The sequence below is a fragment of the Falco peregrinus genome, chromosome 9 (genome assembly GCF_023634155.1).
Source record: "Falco peregrinus isolate bFalPer1 chromosome 9, bFalPer1.pri, whole genome shotgun sequence".
Lineage (NCBI taxonomy): Eukaryota > Metazoa > Chordata > Aves > Falconiformes > Falconidae > Falco > Falco peregrinus.
In genome coordinates, this window is record NC_073729.1 from 31803023 (window position 1) to 31822942 (window position 19920).

The window sequence follows — 19920 nt, forward strand, 5'->3', positions numbered from 1 at the left end:
AGTGCAGGTATGAGGTGAGTGTGGTGTGAGGGGGGTGGATGTGTGAGGGAGTGCAGGTATGAAGTGAGTGTGATGTGAGGGGGTGGATGTGTGAGGGAGTGTGGGTATGAAGTGAGTGTGATGTGAGGGGGTGGATGTGTGAGGAAGTGCAGGTATGAGGTGAGTGCGGTGTGAGGCAGGTGTGAGAGGTGTGTGAGGGAGTGCAGGTGTGAGGCAGGTGGGAGAGACTGTGTGTGAGGGAGTGCGGGTATGAAGTGAGTGCAGCGTGAGGGCTGTGAGTGTGTGTATGAGGTGAGTTTGTGTGAAGCAGGTGTGAGCGTGGGTGTGAGGGAGGAGTGCGGGTGTGAGGTTTGTGAGTGGGACGAGGGAGTGCGGGTGTGATGGTGTGCGTGTGTGTGGTCTGGTGGGCTGAGGTAGCGCGTGGGGTGAGGAGATGCGGGTGTGCGGGGGCCTGCGTAGGTGTGCAGGCGCGGGGGGGCTGAGGCCGCGCTCCCGCCCTGCCAGGCCGCTGCCCGCCGCTGGCCCGGCCAGGCCCCCAGGGGCCGGGCTCCGCCGCTTCGCCCTCCCCGCCCCGCCCTCCCCGCCCGCCTCTCGCTCCCCCCCCCGCCTCTCGCTCCCCCCCCTCCCCGCCGCTGGGGCTTCCCTTCCCTCTTCATTCAACGCCGCCTCGCCGCCGAGCGCTCGCCGCTACTCCGGCATGTCCCGCAGCCGGGCTCCCCTCGGAGAGCGGCCCCTGTAGCGCCTCCACTCGCGAGCGAGGCAGGGCCGAGGGGGCGGCAGGGGGTGCCGTTGCCCAGCCGCGCCGGGCACCGCGCGGCCATGGGGGGCTCCTGAGGCGGCCGAAGAGATCGGCGGGGAAGCGGAACGCCTCGCCCCGCGGCCGCCACTATGGAGGCGCCGCCGCCGCCGCCGCCACCCGGCGCCCCCAGCGCCGCCGAGCCCGCCGGCTGCCCCAAGGACACCGACCGCCAGCTGCGCCTCCGCCTCTGCGTCCTCAACGAGATCCTCAGCACCGAGCGGGACTACGTGGGGACCCTCCACTTCCTGCAGTCGGTGAGCAGCGCCGCGGGGCGCGGGCGGGGAAGCCCCCTCAGGGCACCGGGGGGGCTGGGCGGGCGGCCCGGTGCGGAGTGGAGCGGCTCCTCCCCGGGCGGGCCGGGGGCTGCAAGCGCGTCCCGGCGGCGCGGCAGCGCTTGGCACAACTTGTGGGAAGTGCCGGGAGCCAGGCCCGCTCCACCGAGGGGGAGTTTCTTCTGCTCGAGAGGCTGAGCGGGGGGTGATGTGCGAGGGGCCGCCGCGAGCAGAGCGGGACCGCCGACAACCGCGTCGTCCCCCTCCGGTGAGGGAAAGCCCTGCCTGCCGCCGGAGCGCTGGAGCGCCGGGCCGGGCAGCATCCCGGCGGCGCCTGGGCCGCGGGGACCGCTGGTGCCTCTGCCTCGCTGGGGGGTGGCAGGGACAGATCCAGGACCGAATCGCTTCTCAGGATGCCTCATCCCTTTTGTTGTTGTTTCGAAGTTGCTGGTATGCCCACTTGGAAGCTCAAACCCTTATTGCTTGTTATTTTATAAATAAGTATTAAATATATATTGCTTTAATGATAAACATAAATATGTGATTGGGCCGGGAGTGTCTGTGCATGTGGAGACAATTATACCCGCCTCTGAAATTATCCACGGACTAGTTCAGAAGTAAAATTCCATCTGGGTATTTCCTTTTTCTTATGTAGGCTCTAGATGTGGAATTCATCAGCATACCACCACACTCCTGCAAATAACTAGAAGAGCCTGCAGTAAAAGTTACTAGATAACAGATATGCCATAAAAAAAGAAGAAGAAGAAACTATTTGATCACACAGATCAAGAATCAAAGCAAGGGAAGTCTCTGCAGAGATTTCTAAAAGGTTGGACAGGGCAGAAATTCTTTATGGTGTTTTGCTAGATAAGTACTAACCCCTGATTTCATCTAAATGGATTTAGACCCTGGACCCTTTTTGACCTGTCTTTCTGGCAAGGTTTTTGTTTGTTTGTTTTTTAAAATCAGTTTGTCTTTGGTGTTTTTCAGATTCACCCAAGTGGCAAACTGTCTAGCATAAAAGATAAATGAAAAGGATGTGGTTGCTTGATGGACAAGGCTCTACTTAAATCCTTTTCTTTCTCGAACAGTTGAACTCAGAGTCTTTAATTTCAGAAGGCTTCCAACTGACGTGCCAGTTAGCTTCTTTTAGAACTGGGATTCTGTCTCCCTGTGAGGAGATCTTAAAAAAGCTGCAAGTTGCAGAACTGCCCCACCCTACAGACAAAACAAAACAAAAAAACACTCAGAAAGCTCCTCTGTCCTAAGTACTGAACTTGAGATTTTGTCAGCTACAGGCTGGAATGCAGATTCAGGCTGCATATATTTTTAGCTTATGTTCTTGTAGTTAAATGCATTCACAGTATTAACTAATGGAATTTTCAAAATAAGGCTTTATATTCGTTATATTCGTTAACATGGTAGTTTTAATCAGAGCAGTAGTGAGGATTATGCCTTTGGTAATGGCAGAAGATACTAGCTTGGCTGTGGTGTCGGGATGGCACTGTAGTTAGAGCCCTTCACAGTCGCTTGTTATTGTCTACTAGGTGTAGATTGGCTGTAGTAGTATCTTGGGGGGGTTGATTCTGATAGTGCAGCTTCACCCCTCCTATGGAATTTGTGTTTTGGTAATTATGTTTGAATAAAGCACTGAGGGATAGGATCTTTCTTATCTCTAGGCCTTGGTTTAGAACAGCATTCACACACAGGCTTAACTTTAAGCATGTGTCAAATGTTTGTGTGCTGTCCTAAATAATGACAGTTTACTTCAGTCATTGACCCTAGTTCTTATGAGCTGAATTGCTCTACAACTGCATTCAGGTAGCTGAACAGTGTTAGCACCGAGGAAAGAAGAATGAGGATCTACTGCAGTATGCGAGGGTAAAAAGCACTACCAGGATGAAATTTTTAAAATTTGGAGTGAGAACTATTTTCTGCATAAATTGGGTGGATGGCCATAACTTAATACCTTCCAGCAAGATATTACAAAGGAAGGAATTCTGCCCTGCCTACCACACTGGACAGCTGACGTGACACACAAGGATAATATCATTTATATAGGCGCTGGAATACAGGCAGTTATAAGGCACCAGTTTTGCCTTATGACACTAATAGAAGTGCTGTTGTACCACTGGGACCCTGTATTCTCAGATCTACTTGGGCTTCACAAATAAAGTCCACTTTACTTGCATTAGTTTGTTTTTCTGAGTGCCCTGGCATTACTGCGTAGGAACTGCTGCTCTTGCCTCAGGGGTCTCTTTCTTACCATCTCATGTTCTCTGTGAGTAGCACCTACCCAGTGCAAAATAAATGTAACCTATTATGTTTTCTGAGGTAAAGCATCTAGTTAACATTCAAATGTGGTTGGGTGATGTTAGGTTGTTAGTGTTTGTTTTTTTTTTTATAGTGTGAATTGTACTGAAATTGATTATACTTCCATATGTTGCAGAAGCAATTTTGGCTGTAGTGGAGAAAAGACTGCAGTTCCTCTGAGGAGGACAGCTGCAGTTCCCAGACCTTATGGAAATTTGTTCCTGTCAAACTTAAGATGAGAGATATGTGGGGTACAGGTTCTGTTGCTTAAGAAACTTTAATAGCTTTGATAAATAAAGGAAGGCTAAATCTCATATCTTTCTGTCATCAGAAAGAGTTTTCCCTGAGTAGAATGGGACAGTTGTGCATTAGAAAAAGGTTAGGTGAGGGAATTTGTGCTCTTTGTTAAATATTTGCTATTGAAGCCCTAGTCTCCATTAAGTATTCTCAATAAACAATGTTTTAAAAAGCAAATAACTAAATTCTATGGGTTTATTCACAGCACTGAGGTTGCTTGCTAGCAGCAGCTTCCTGTGTTTCCTGGTAATGTAAAAGAATCTCCTAAGTATTTAATACTATGGATTTGCAAATAAATCAAAGTAACTTGGATTTATTGAGAGTATTTTGGTCCTTTTTAGACTAATATGTAATCATGTTGAAGGAAGGGTTTCCTTTTTCTTTTTGTATGTTTAGAAACCTTTTCCCGCTAAGTTGCAGGGAAAGTAGGTTCACTATAAATATAGATTAATAAAGTGGGTATCATTAAAGTCAGAGAACATGGAGTTCTCTTTTCTCACAATAAAAACTGTGTTAGTCACCATGAAGAAGATTTTGCTGTGAGTTTTGTACTCATTTAATGAAAATGCTCCAGATGTTTACCTACTTAAATAAAATTTAGTCTCTAGAATCTGTTATATTTCATACCTCAAGTAACTCTGACAAATGGAGTAATAGCTGCAAATTTAACTTAGATGTCCTATGCCACTACAGCTAAATCAGGCTATTCAGTCTGTTAGGTTTAATATGTAGAGTTAATTTTTCACTGCATATGTTGTTTGTAACATTTTTATTCCATTGGATTTTGGACAAAAGAAGGTGTTCCTAGTCAGTTTTGCTTGTGTTTAGTTTCTGGTACTCTTGCTGATAGGTCACGTTACAGTATTATGTATCAGAACTGTGGAGAGAATGAAACCCAGTAGGTTTTCTCTGTGGTCTGTTCCAGATATCACTAGGTGAGATGATCAATTCCAAGGCATATAGCTATTTTTTTAAACAGAGTCTGGATTTTATATTAAATGGTAATATAATACAGATATATCATGATTTTGATAGTCTTGCTTTTCCTAGATTAAGCATCAAAATGAGGAGCTACCATGCTGGGAGGGGGCAAACACTTCTGCCAGCTCGTAGCTGATGATCTGAAGTTACTGATTTAATTATGAATATGCACATGCTATATTGTGTTCTTCTTATCTGCCATTTTGTTAGGCAGGTATGATGTTGCAAAATACAGAATCCTCCTTGAAGAAATGCTGTGTAAATCAGGAATATTAATAGATAATACTGCAGTTAACTTTACTAATCACAGAATCGTTGGGGTTGAAAGGGACCTCTGGAGATCATCTAGTCCAGCTCCCCACGTAAAGGCTCATTACACAGCCGAACCTTTTAAACAGCATGGAGAACTACAGGGAATGGATGAAAAAGTACTGCTGCCAGCATCATTAAAGAACTAGTGATCAAATAAGCATAGTGGAAAATTGTCAGAAGCTAATGAACTTTACTAAAAGTTACTGATGTAGTAAGATAAACTTCAAAGAGATAAAGGCAGATAATTCTGTTGTAAGTCTTGGTGAGATCATAAACCATAAGGATTTTCAGTCTCCAGACTTTAAGATTCAATTAATCCTTTGCCTCCCTTTGGCCTGTCTTAGCTCTCTGCAACGTATGCAGAAATGTTTACATTTTGTATGTGTTCTTGTAAATATTTCTTGTTAGTGTGACAAAATTAAACCAGGTGATAATTTGAGTGACCGGTTGGGTAAATGTCAAAGCATTTGTCTGGTGGCATGCAGTCTTGCACATGAATATCTGGCTGACAGCAGAGTCTTTCGGTACTGAGGTGCGGTGTCTGAGCGTTGCAGCCCTTAAGCTTACCCATTCTCTAGGTATCTGTTCTTGCCTGTGTTGTCAGTCTGTATGGAAAAGTCACAGATAATTCACTGAGAAGAGAAAGGTTGTGGTTTGTCTGAATGCTGCATGGTCATTCCACAGAATCCTGGTCAAATTAAAGACCAGCTTTCAAGTAAGGAGGCACAGGAATCCTGAGTAATTTCAGACATACTCACTGACCATCATTCCAAGAATAGATTGAATAGTGGGTACACAACAGTTAGATGTCAGTATTTAAAAGTCTGGTTAACCAGTTTGTACATATAATCATATGAATTACATGTGAAAGTGCAGTAACAGTAGTTATCTAATACACCAGATTGCAAAGGTAGGTATTTTCTTGTATGCACTTTCTTTTCTTTTTTTTTTTTTTTGCTGTCTTTAATTTCACTGAACACTTGGCTCTGACCTGCACGTGAAGCTCCCACAACTTCAGTAATTACAAGTATATAAAGCCAAATTATTCTCCACATTGTATATAAATATGGCTCTTTCATCTTTCAAAAGACAAACCACCAACTTGTAAACTGTAACGTCAGAATGACAGGACGTACTTCTAGCTTGAGCAATTGCTGTGTGTTCTGTGCAGGCATGAAACTGTATGAAAGTTTAACTGTCCTTATCAGACAGGTATCATGTTGATACCAGGACTATTTTTAGGTTTTAATATTATGCCATCCTTTATTTTTATATGAAGACTGGAAGTCTTTTTCCATCTTATCAATTGTATAAATATGTTACATTAGGACATGCGTGCCATCAGATAAATTAACCCACATCCTGCAGACTCAAAATATTTATGTTATGCTCCCTTTTCTTGCTTGCTTTGTAGCTGTAATTGCTCTAGTGTCTCTGGATTTTGCACTCCACCCATCTTGAAATATGATAAACATCACAGGCTTTTTTTTTCTTTTTTTTTTTTTTCATATTTCACAATCTTGTTTGCATCCAGGATTAGGGCTCTGGTGCTCAGATAGAGTAGCAGAGTAGCAAACAGACCATTTGTCTCAGCTGTGAGGTGTGGTTTCCTGTCCTGCACTGTCCTCCGCCTGTTTCACCTTCAGTAGATGCAGATAAACTCTTGATTCTGGAAGGCGAGCCATATGGTTTGGGTAATGTTGCTCTTGCTCTTTTATTGTGAGACAGCTAAAAGAGCAATTGGGGAGAGGAAGGAGATGGAAGAGGTAATTTGGTTAGAAGTGGTCTAAATTAGCTTTGCTGTTCTGTTGTTTTGGGTCAGTTGGTTATGTGCAGTCACCAGTAGCCAGTTATGACTGTGAATGATCAAATTTTCTACTGTTGAGTCTTAACATGGGGCATTTTTCTTAAAAGCCTGGTTCCTGACATATGTAAATTAAGGAAGATTGCTGCTTTCATTTTCAATGGCATGTTTGTAGCCCTTCTGGTTGTAAAGCAAAGTTTGAAGTTATAACATTAGCAAAACATAAATGCTCTTAAGTGTTTAGGGGCTTGTGTTATGACTTGAATGTTTGGGGTTGGCAATTCTGCAAGTAGAGTTTTCTATTCAGGCTAAGTGTAGTGCAAAATTAGCTGCTATAGGCTGAAATATAAACAAATTAGAAGGTTCTTTTGCTCTGGATACAAAGAGAAAACATGAAGCAGTCTGGATGTAGAAAGTGAAGCAGCAGTGAAAAACAGAAAAGCAAAGAGAAAGCTCTGAAAATATTTATTTATCTGAGCCTGTGGTCTGTGGAGGCTAGTTTATGATCCATAGGTGCAAGAGCAAGGATGGAGGACACAGAATTCCCAGGTTGTTCTGCTCTGAGATGCATGTCTGAGCTTAATTTTCACTTGGAAGATTGTGTGACCAGCACATGCCCTTTGTAGCGAGGCTTTACAAATCAAAGATGTATAGGAGTACAGCAGACTTTTCATATGAACAAAGCTTTTCAGTTCTTGTTGCACTCACATGGAATCTCCACAATGAGAAAATATCAATAAATCCCCTATGTAGTTTCACCAGTTTACTGTCGCACAGGTGAGAACTAAAACTCCTTTCTCTTTGCTTCACTTAGCTCGTTCCAGCTTGGTGTGCATCTGACCCTTGCTATGCTTTATCTCAGATCTACTTTGGTCTTACTACATTCTTAGAATGAGGTGTTTGACCTGACTCTGGCTCTGCATCTCTTCCTCCTTTGAATTGCAGTGGTACCATCAATCAGCACTTTTGCCATTTGTCCCTCCCTCTCGCTTCAGGGGTGCCAGTTGTTGTCTGAACATGTGTCATGATCCCTTGGGGGGGAGAGCAGGGGGAGGGTGGCTGCCCTGTGCTTTCTCAGCACTGCACTGGTGCCTCTACCTTGAAACTCACTTGCTGTAGCCGTCTGGGAGCTGAGTGAGTGTAAAGGAGGGACAGAGACCCTAGGCGTTGGTAGGAAAGGGCACGTGGATCAAAAAGTGAAACAAGCATCGCAGCAGAAATTGAGTGAGTTGCTGCACATGTAGCTGAATGCATGTTTGATTTGACAAAATTTTTGGCTGATTTCTGTAGGAAGCAGACTGATATCCATTATGGGAGCGTGTTTGTTCCTAAATATAGGAGGAAAAAAGTGTGAAAACTTTGCTAATTTTCTACTTCGCAGGTCACACAGTGTTTGTGCCATTGGCAGGAGTACTGCTTTGCAGGCATGGGAATTACGGTTCTACAGTTTTACATTATATCGTTAGTGTTGGAGATGATCTTGACAAACTATCCCATCATGTTTGGATCTGAAAGGAGGGCTGTTTCTGATGGTTTATTCTGGTGTTCAGATGTCCTTATTATTAGAAATGTCTTCCTGATACCTGATGTAATGTCTAATCTTTTTTTTTTTCGATGAGTGCAAAGGTGATTTCTTTCTCTTTGCATCAGTCCTTCAAGTATCTCATGGATGTTTTCACAAATTATTTTAGACTAAATTGTCAAATTATTTAAATTTTTCCCCAAAATGATTTAATTTTAGCTCTGATAATTCCTGTGTTATCTGGATTCTCTAATCTATATGTTTCTTGAACTCTAGTGCCTAAAAAGCAGCACAAGACACTCCCAAGGCTTTAGCAGTACTGAGTGAGGGAACGGATTTTTTCATGTTTTTGTACATTATACAGGAGCATTATCTAGCACAGGAGCCTTAAGAAAGGTTTATCTGAGTTTGTACATGTATTTGAGGACAACTTGTTGCTCATACCAGTGACCGTGACTAGGTGTCTACACAGAGGATTTATGGGAGCAGTCTAAATATTAGACTTCTGAGATGTAGCCTGGAAAAGCAACACTGAACCCTCCTTAAGGGGAGGAGAGTGGTGTTTTTAAGCCAGCTTTCCTATGTTCAAATCCTGGCAGTCCCAGAGGTACCCACTCTGAAAGCATGTGGGGCTTGAAAAAGGTAGGATCTCTCAAGTGCAGTGTCTGCCTGCAGCCATCCAGATGAGTCTGTGACAGATGAAGCATTTGAGAAATGACTTATTTCTGTTGCCAGCCTATTGTTTCCTTCAGGCACTTGCAAGAAAATGTAAGGGATTATGTGTGAATTTCACTCCTTTCCAGGTGTAGAATTCCTTTTCTGTTGTCTTCGTTTCCAGCCTCAAAGGGATTCACAGCCTGCAATGGGTGTTTTCTTGGTAAAGGCCTTGCACGGTTGTATGTTTTAGGATGTAAATGGTAATGTGTGTTTTTGACTTTGATGTTTGAAATCGCTGTGCAATGGCAGTCTATAGTGATCACCACCAGAGAGAGTACTGCTGACCCACATATATCTGCTTATCCCCTAGGCCTTCATTATCTGCAAAGACTACCATCAGTTCTCTTGCACAAAATGGGGATTTAATGATGAAGCTTTGCGGAAACCTTATTTGACCTCTCAGATCTTGTTGGACCAGGCTTTCTTGGGGCAAAGACTTACAAATTTTCTTTTTCAAGATACTCTTGAAATAAAGATGTATTCTGTGGACTCATCTGGTTTGTGAAAGTTTTTTTTTTCCTTTCCATTTGTAAATAGCAATTGCCATGATTGCAGAAATCTGTTTTGTGGATCAAATCTTTGAAATTGTTCTGAATGGTTGCATCTACTGGTTTCCCTGACTACACACCAAAGTTTCTTTGCAGTGGTCTTTCAGCCAGACCCTTTTGTTTTGTACTTTAGATGATGGGAAAGCATGTGTAGTTCACTAATGCTGCTGTTTATTACCATTGTCTTCATATTGTGGTGGTATAAGTAATCCATATTTACATGGCAGTATTTCCATTAAGTGCTCTGAATTGACAGATGATCCCTTGATTAGTGCAATCAAAGGTGATGGTGTTTCAGAGTGCATGAAGGCTGTTTGAATTAAGGATGTAAAAAGTAGGGCTGGACTTGGAGCATAGGGTGGCTGGCATTTCCTCCTCTGTTAGACTGGCTTCAGTCCACTCCTCTCCTGGCCCCCTTTGCCCTTTTGTTTCTGTCTCAATATTTTGTGTTGTGTTTTAAACTTGTGGTGAAGCAACCAGTCCTGTCTCTTTGAAGGACAGACTGGAAGCATTGCTATCTTACTATGTTTCTTATCTGTTTTGAAGAGTTCAGATTCAGCAGTGGGAATGACTGCAGCATTCTCAGCCTTTAACAACTAGAGTCAAGAAAAAGAATTGAAATATGCAGTATTGTAGTTTCTCAGTCCACCACAGAGACTTCATTATGGAGCAATGCAATTCATGCAAAGCCATCTCTCACAAAGAGACTGAATGCTACCTTTTACTATGCCCTGCTGGATCATAAACTGAGGCTTGGACTGGGGATTGCACCAACAGCATGCCTAAGACCTGAGCGAAGTCTTGGATTTCAGTATTACTGCAGATGAAGATTCCTGCTTGATTACCTGGCCAAGCCTGAATAAAGCTTTAATGCTGCCTTCTGCACATACGATCGAATCAAGCTGTAGCAGACATTCAGAACTGCAGTAGATCTGTACTGGGAGAGAATGTCAGGGTGGTTATTTGAATTAAAATGCCCGACTCTTGCATATACACTTTCCATCACCCTTCTGTAGAAGCCACTCATCTGAAGAGGTCTTGGCTCCCTTTGAACTGCAGATCTCCAGACCAGAGTAAGAGAAAACAGCTTGGTGGCGAGAAAACAGTTCCTTCGCTCTTCCTAATGAGCCCTCCTCCTTAGAAGAATAACTCATTGCTTACACAGCTGATAGCCATATGTCAAGCCATGAGATACTGATTGCTCAAAGCTGAATGGCAGCTCTGATAGGCCCCTTGGAACCTAGTGACAGAAAGACAGGTATTGACCGTTTTGGGCATCATGATGCTTATGTATGAAAGCTCACCTGCTTTTTCACTCTGTGCTGTTAGCACAAGAACTTGTCACAAACTGGCTGGCAATGTGACTTCCTACAGTTCTGGAAAGAGCTGCAATTTTATGTCATATATCTTGGAGTTGCAGAGAGGGCAGTAGATTTCTACACCTTGATTAGGGTGGTTACTGAGATGATGGGACTGTGGACTTGAGTTAAAGGAATATTTATGTTTATGTAATGATATTGGGTTGATCTCACAGCTGTTGCTATTGCTATAATTATTTTTATGGAAGCATATCATCCACACAAATAATACTTTGCTGCAACTTATCTGATGTCTCATGACTCATGGAGTAAATCTTGTGACCATTCTCAACTTGACTTTCATTTTGTACTTCTGGTTTTGCTTGTGGTCAGTTCTTGTGCCAACAGGTTAATTTTTGGTTCCCAAACCACTTAGCCTATGTAAAATGAGGGCACTTTCTTTTTTTTTTTTTAATAAGCACTGCCTTCTAGTCATTAAAAATCTTTGTGGACTAGTCATCATGTAGTTGGCCCAGTAATATGCTTTCAGTGTAAGAAAACCCAACCAACCAAAACGCCACACAAATCAAAAAACAAAAACAAAACCCCACAAACAACCTACCCCCCCCCCCCAAAAAAAAAAAACCCAAACCAAAATCAAACCACAACACAAACCCTAAAACAACAAAACCCAAACAAACCAAGAAAAGGCAAACAGTCTAACATGCAGAGTGCTGATTACATATTCCCTGTGGATTTGTTAGTTGTTTAGTTGCCACTGTCTAAGCGTTAGGGCCAAAATTTTCAGGGCTCCTTCAAGCATATATTTAGGAACTGCTTGGCTGTGTGTTTTGGGTGTGAAGCTTGATGTGATTGCACGTTTGTGAACCAGTGTCACTACCAGTGATACCAAACCCATGTCCTTTCTGCTAATGTGTCTTGCTCTAATGTGTCAGAATGAGCAAATATTGATCACTGAAAGGTCATGCTACTCACCCCTTCCCTGAGCAGACCACTTTTAAAGAGAGAGGCTAACCCAATCCTTTGCAACTGGTGACCTGGACTGCTGAGGTTGTCACTGAGCAATTTATTAAGAAACAGCTTTGAACCTGTGAGACTCATTTTACTGGATGGCTGTCAGATGTTAGCTACCTTTGCACATGATGAAATGGGCTTAGATTTTAAAAAGCCTAGCAATGTCATCCACACCATCTACACATTTTTCTTACCTACAGTATATCACTTCAGTGATAACACTTTGTCTTGAAGGTTTTGCCTGCTTATGCTTTTGGCATCCTAGTGTGGTTTGAGTAACTTTGAACAACCCTCCATAGGATAGATGAGGGATCCATGTCAGGAAAGAGGGGAAAACATAAAAGGTCTCATTCAGGGATTATTTTGGTGCCTGAGGAAGCCGACAATAGAGAGGAGTTCCCTGATACTCAAAGTGTTGTGTGTCACTGGTGGAGGGCCCTGCTTTGGGGAGAGACTCCTGATAAGAACTTGCATTTTAGTGCGTTCTTATCTCAGATAGGTGGGTGGGTTTTAGCTACACAGTGAAGTCTCTGGTCCCAGGGGACTTTCTGTCTAATCTGACAACTGCTTTGAATTCATCACCTCACAGGGAGCCCTTTGCTGTTAACCTCATCACTAGGTGGCTAAAGAAGCCCCTTTTATTTTGTTTGAAGGGGCAATAACAGAAGGTTGTAAAACTTTTGACCTGGTAAAATGTTTTGGACCCTGAAACCCGATTCTTAAACAGAATCCAGGTTGTTGTGGGAACAATGGACAAGCCTAATATAGGTGTATATGAATAGGCTGTGTGCTATTTAATATGTATGTCACAGAGGAGAAGGCATGGAGGTGAAAGTTTATCTGTCTTGTTAGGTCTGATCAGTGGTTAATGGGTTGTACTGTTGAGCAAGTGACTTAGGCTACAAATGTAATAAACAAAACAGTGCCAGGCTTTATTCTCTGGCCCTGAGGCCAACTGGCATGATCTGGTCTGGTCTTGTCTTGTACCACTGAATTCTCCAAGTCTCAAAGTAGGATGGCTGCATTCAGACTGCCTATTGGGAATGATCCTTGGCCCATCCTAACTCTGGCACTGTGTCTGAGAATTGTTTAGGAGAATGCTAGACCCGGGCCAAAGGATGCTAGGAAATATTCTAAAGGTTTTCTAACAGAATTGCAAGGCTCAGGCCCATGTCCTGGCACTGTTAGCTTACTAGTGTAGGCATAGCCTGAGGTCCCACCCCAGGTTGTGGAATATCTTGCTGAAATAGGACTTTGGTTGAACAGTGATGCCCACGGCAGAGTTGAGACCGAGACCCAGTGCTAACTTTTCTGTCTTGGTGGCTGGTCTGAATGGGTTTATTTCTGAGGAATTAGAAGTGTTGGAAATCTGTTTTGTCAGCCTTCCATAGAATTTTGTTATTACTTGAGGTCTTCTATTTTCTTGATCTGTGGAGGAGGAGACAGAAAGGAAATACAGTTTGAATGGGTGGGACTACTTTAGGACAGTGTGAAAAGGAACCGGCTGTTAATTACCTAATTCTGAGTGTCATTACTAACAGTTGTGAGCTGAGATATCGTAGACTGAAAGCACTTTGGTCCTTCACATGAGGTGACTCTTGCTCATTTGTGTTTTATTTACTTCCCTTTTTATTGTGGAAAAATCAAAGGCTTCAAATGATAATTGCTGGACATTTGCATATAATTTTTTAGCTCATATCCCTCTGGGTGCTGGTGGTTCTGTCTCTGTTGTGTTATTGACACTATGCTCAGGAATCAGCTCAGATGGGAAGCAGCTGTTTGTGAGAAGAAGGTGTTGACAAGACACAGAATAAGGGAAGAACAGTGGGGGAAGATTTCCAAAGGGAGCTGCAGGAGTGTGCTAGCTATGAGCATTCTGATGTCAGAAGCATGATCCCTCAACAGGAAAAAAAGATGTGGATATTGGGAAGATACTTTTCTGAGTTTGGCTCCTTTGTTAGCTCCTGTAACTTTACATGTGAAACTATCCCTGTTGCAAATATGTCTCCTCCTTTGCATTGGCACAAGTGTTTCTTCACATGTGAGGAGAACGTGTTCTGAAAACTTGTAAATAAATAATGATTTTCAGCCTATATAGACCAAAGATGATTTTTTGGGTAGGTATACTTGAAAAGTAAGATTTACCGATTACTTGTATAAGACAAAAGTACTACTGGAGTTTTTAACTTAGTCATTAAATGGTACAGGGTACACAAAATCCAGTGCATTTATTGTTGTAGTATCTGCTTTGCTGGGCTTTTTACTAAGTCAGACCTCCAGCTTTGCCACCACTGAATTTCTAGAATTTTGCTGTGTTCAGGCCTTCACATTGCACCAACATTCTTGGTTCACCATTGCCTTTCCTTGCAGTGGATTTCAAGGTTCATAATCTTACTGCCCATGTTTTTTTTCACTTCTGTGCATTTCTCCTTCTCTGTTAAGCATTTAGTAGTAGTAGTTGCTGGAGTAACTGCACTTAGATGTTAGGGAGCATGAGCAGAAAGCATTTAAAAACAAAATGGACAAATAAATTTAAGGTATAGTTGAGACTTTTCAACTAAATGCAGTTGGAAAAAGTACTGGTTCTAGATGAATGGAAGGAGTCAAAAAGAAGGACAGATCAGTACCTCTGGAATTAGAAGAGGTCATTGCAGACATATTACACCATTACAGAGTTTTTCACAATTCAACTATGATGGTTCTCTGAAAAAAGCAGCTGTGGGCAGGTCCTGTTTTTATAAATTAAAAATTGTGCACAGTTTTTATTACTTTTTATTCTTGGTTGGGTTTGGGTTTTTATAGGTTTGCTAAATGGGGCAAAGCTTTCTTACTCTTTACTCAGTGAGCAAAACATTCCCTGAGGAAATGCGTGTTTTCCTTTTTTCAGCTGTTAGGCCTCTCTTTCTTTAAATATTTAAGGTACTTAGCTGCATCTTGATTCTGATGTAGTGAACAGATCAAGATGATGAAACTTCGCTTTATTTGTTGGTGAATGGTGCTGGAAGTTTACTGCAGTTACACTGAGTAGCAGAGGAAATGGAAAAAAGAAAGATTACTTAGGATGATATTCTGTTTTGCATTATGCCTGGTGGAGCACCTTTTGAGGGTTGTGCTATCTCAATGGACTTATCCTGTGGGGTGCTGAAGCCAGGAGGAGCTGGGAAAGCTCAGCCTGTTCTAGCAGGTGGCTGTCACCTTGCAGTATCAGCATTTTCTGTGTACAGAATATGCACATCATGAACAGTGGGGTACATTGGGGAATTTCACTCTGACCTCTGTTTCCTTCCGCATTTAAAAACAGCTTAATATTTGTCTTGACAGAAAATAAAGATAGAAAGAACAGCCAGTCTCTTGATTGGTTTTGTTTGTTATACCATGTATGCAGTATATATTGTGTGTCATAAGAGACCCTTTTGCACAGTAGAGGCCAATGCATCTTTCTTAAGCAGTTGCACAAGAAAAGCCACAATATTTGGAAAGTAAAGTATGAATCAAAACTTTTACAGCACACAACCAGAGGAACTGAAATTTGCAATCGGCAAGCAAGAATTAAATTGCAGTGGCAGCAGTTGCTATGTCCAGGTGGTGTGTGTTTGGAAGCAAGGCTGCATGACATCAGTTCTTTTTTAATGTGGTTCTGGGTGAGCTGCAGGGGCAGCCTGGTATCAAAAACCAGCTTAACCCAGTGGAAAGAAGAGTCTCAGACTATTTTACTTAAGAAGAAAATTTTGCTTTGAAGTGCATTAAGAGTAAAGATACCAGTCTGTGTTTATGCAGGACTTTTCTGGCTGTATTCTCTCAAAACAGAACACCAGTATTTAGTAGATGGAGAAACTGAGCCACAGAAAGGCAAAATGGTTTGTCCAGAGCTTGTAGGGGAAGTAACTAACAGTGCCAGCAACTGAAGCTAAGTAACTTGTCTTCGTTCTTTACCTCTTTTAGGAGAAAAAACTGAGCAAAGGATGTCACACAAGCTATGCATCTTTTTTGTGAAAAAGTGCAAAAATTTGAATTCTTTAATTTGGTCTTCTGGCAACCAGCTGACGTGTCCTTGGCAGTTAGAGAGTGATGAATTGGTGGTCTTAGCTCAAGTCCAGGGGGACTTTTAGGCATAACCAGAAGCAGTATTGACAATCCCTGTGCACAGACCAAGGATCAATGGGGATGGGGAGGCATTAACAGTTTTCCTTTCTGGGAGTACCTCTGCTGGATGCAAGAGACTCTGCTAGGAGAGTTTTCCTGCTGTAGTCCTATGTAAACACACAGTGTAGAATGTAAGTCTTGGCTCTTCAGGAATTGCCAGTCAGCAGCTTCCCATTGCTCTCAGTGAGTAATAAAAATGTAAATAAAGATGTTATGTTATGTTTCAGAATTACTCAGTGGCAGTTGTCTGAACAGTTGTGCTTATGCTAGGATCTCAGCAAGTGCAAGTGTAAACACTCAGACATCTAGTTGTTTCACATTTGCCCAGTCTGCTTGTGTGTTAGCTGCTGAACTAACTCTTCTCAAAAAAATGCAGAAGTGCTTTCTGAAGCAGTAAGAGCAAGCCTGAGTTCCACAGTCAAACACACATTGAGCACAAAGGGTATAAAAGAAATGAAGTGAAAATGTCAGTGGCTCGAACGTACTACTGGTGCTGCCTCTCTGTTAATTAGGGAAAACCAGTCTGTTCAAGCAAACTAAAACTGTCTAATGCCAAACTGAATCCAAGGAGAGATTTGGAAAAAGATTCACAATAAAAGTCAGTATATAGAATCTTTCACCAGTGTGGCTTCCCTGCACTTCTTGATTTTTGCTGAGGAGCTAGAATTTCAGAAATGCCACAGAAAGGAAGTTTCTTCCTCTGTAATTTTTTAGCTTCAAGGTTCAGACTTAAAGTTTGAAAGTGAATTAAAGAAGTAGTTTAATCCTGAAATTCACTGCACAAACCTATCCTTGGGGATAGGAGGCTTTATTTTTGGTATGTTTTACACCTTTCTGTACACTTATGATCTTACAAGGCTTCAGCTGCCTCCTTTTCATAAATTTTGAAGCTATATCCCTAATTCTTCTCATTTTCACATAAAAACCCTTTTTGTTTTACCAGTTCTGACTCTGTCAGAGGCCACTTCTGCCTTGTTCAAACTATGACAGTACCAAAATAAAAACAGTGGCATAACGTATCTCTGCAAATCATGATCCTATTGAACCTTTTGAATAAAAGAGATCAAATAATAAGTAAGATTTTGAGGGAGAGTGGTTTGGGGAGAGGTGGAGTGATATTCTCATAGGAACATTGCTTTCCTTTTCTTTCACCCCAGCTGATGTGATTTTTCTAGAAAGCCAAGACTTAGGCTTGAGACACCTGGTATGATGGGGTACTGTAGCTCAAGATGGCATTAAGACTGTTTTTGTCCACTTCACTCAGTTCAGCATATCTGCACCAGTACAACCTCCTGTTGTGTCTTGTTTCCCACATCACAGCTTCTTGGTTGTCCCACATACATTTCTATTCTGCTCCACTGTAGCAGTTTGAGACAGGGTAGAAGTACCTTTGTCCAAGGGGAAGGGGAGAACAGAACATAGTGTTCTTAGCCTTCTTATACCTATTGCTGTAACAGGGAAGTGATACTGGCTCAAAGGAGATGGACGCACAAAGGTTCACTGGGACTGGCTGATGCAGAGCAGCACACAGCTTTAGTATTGTGGATACTTTGGGATTATAATTTCAGTATTTCCTGGCCATTACAAACAATTGGCAATACCAGTGTATGTGATATGCCATTATCCTGGAATCCCTATTTCACATCGTTATGTTAGAGTCCAGTAACCAAACCAGAAGATATTCCCACCAATTTCACTCTGATTCACTGCTTAGGGGCTTTGTTTTATGTTTGTAGGCATGTTTAAGTGGGGTGACCATGCCAGTTATCACCGTGCCTGTTTGCCCTGCCACATTCCTAGAAATTAAAAGTCCTGTGGTGTGAATGGATGCCTGGGGTCTGTATCCTCAGCTGCTATAGTTTACGACCTAATGTATAAATGCAGAATAAAGGCTGCAGTGGTTTGTTTAAATGGTTAAATATTGAGTTGTAGAGGGCAGTGTTTAAGCAACAGATGCACGTTCTGTGCAGCCTTGTCTGAGACAGAGGTGTAACCTTCAGGAGAGGAAGAAAGAGAGCAGAGGACAGTAATTGCTTCAGCCATCTCATTGAAATTAGTTTGCAAATGAGAGTCACAGTCCTTAGCCCAAATGCATGTTAATTAACGGTTTACAGTTATCTGTAGGATGGCAGCTGGAGTGGCTGAGGATTAGGCATCAGCCTATTTTGCGACATACACTTTAGGTACAGTAAAGACTAGGAAAAGTGGTGGGCAAGAGACCAGGGGGCTTTCAAACGCAGCATTTGGCAGAGCAACTCTGTTGGAGGTCTGAGTTGGTGCTGTATACCTGGCCTGGCTGACAGTACACTACGGATATTGGTTTTATTTGGATTGTGTGAGGGCAGTAGCTGTGAGGGTAGAAGAACTCAGGCATGGCCTTGCTGTATGACTGCTTGCATCTAGACTGAGCTGTGATGGCTCTTCCAACTCTTTGCTGGTCACCTAAGTCATCTGCAGTGAACCTCCACCATAAGACTACAGCTTGCTTTTTGGAATCAAGAAATGTTAAATACAGATGATATTTGAGTGACAGTTTCAGAGGAGGAAGAGAAACATGTGCTGTCTTAATCTGCTTCTGTTTTCTAGGCTTATGTTATTTTCATAAATTTGCTGTGTAAGTAAGTTTCAGCAGAGCTGGTGGAATTGGTCAGAAGGGTTGAGACTTTTGGATGAAGTGAAAACAAGTTCCCTACGTTTTGGTGTGGTGTTTGTTTTTTTTTTTTTTTAATGTGGGGAGTAATTTGGGCTTGAGTGTTACTTCTTTTCTGACTGATGATATGCCAGCTGTGGCACTAGTGACAGAAATCTCATGATCTTCTCATTGCAAAGCTTCTTATTTAGAGATATTACCTGTCCATTCTAATGTGCATTTAAGTGGAATTTGGCTAAATGAATCATTTCTGTCTTCACTCACCTTTATAGAAATCTTAGAGGAAAAAATGTCTCTCTTTCCCAGCAGTCTAAACACCAGGCAGTACAATGAACTAGTTACAAACCTCCATGTATGTTGTGTGTCTTGGTAACATGATATTCAGTTGTCAAACTTGCGTGCTTTTCTGGGGCAGCTCTGCTGCCTTTAGAAGCCTTTAGATAGGATGCACAATGCCATCGACCAGGAACATCCCTCCAGCTGGAGGCACCCAGGATTATTTCCGGCACATACTTCTTCATATGAGGTTCCGTGATGCTGTCAGGATTCTGGGATGCCTCTCCAAAGGGCCGATCTGCTTTGGAGTACCTGGAAGAAAAAAGGCTTGATGCTCCATGGTATGTAGATCTCCTTAACAGCCCTCTGTTAAGTGACAAGAGCAAGGGTTCTGTTTGTGCCTAATGAGGCAGTCCTTTTATCACACTTTGTCCTTGTTCATGGAATTACTCTGTTTGTAGGAGTGAGAGAGAAGGAAAAGAAAAGGTGTATATACAAGTTTCAGATTAGTTTCAAATGTGGAGCAAAGTTCTGATGTGCAGTGATATCCTATTGCAAGTTCTCTCTCCACATCTTTCTTTAATCAGCACTGAAATGAGATCTACCTGAGGTGTGCATATTGTGCATACCAGAATTTCATACCTAATGAAGAAGTTCATATTGGTTTCAGCCAGAATATATTTCAGGAGAGGGATGGAGAGTAACCATGAAATGCCATTTCTCCATTTGTTCTGTCTCTTGTAGAGGTATGAGTATGGGCCAGGGAGGGTTAGTGTGAGACAGAAAGATACAGAACTTCTTAATCTCGGATACCGTCAACTAGGACAGTTTTCATGGGTCTAGAACTTGAGAAAATTGTGTAGAGGTCTGCTGCTTCAGGATTATGGGAGAATGCTGAAAAGCTGTTCCTTTAATCTTCAGAGTTATGGGGCAGGTGTTTTGTTATTTTTGGT

At 42.5% G+C, this 19920-nt stretch overlaps 1 protein-coding gene across 2 annotated transcripts in view; it reads left to right on the plus strand.

Moving 5' to 3' along the window:
• Positions 1–641: 641 nt before the first annotated feature.
• PREX1 (phosphatidylinositol-3,4,5-trisphosphate dependent Rac exchange factor 1) overlaps positions 642–19920 on the plus strand; it is a 165136-nt gene continuing 145857 nt past the window's right edge. For both annotated transcript variants that reach the window (XM_055813561.1, XM_055813562.1), the window contains exon 1: positions 642–1053. In XM_055813561.1, coding sequence (XP_055669536.1) covers positions 889–1053 — 165 coding nt within the window. In that variant the 5' untranslated portion in view covers positions 642–888. The remainder of the gene's footprint in view (positions 1054–19920) is intronic.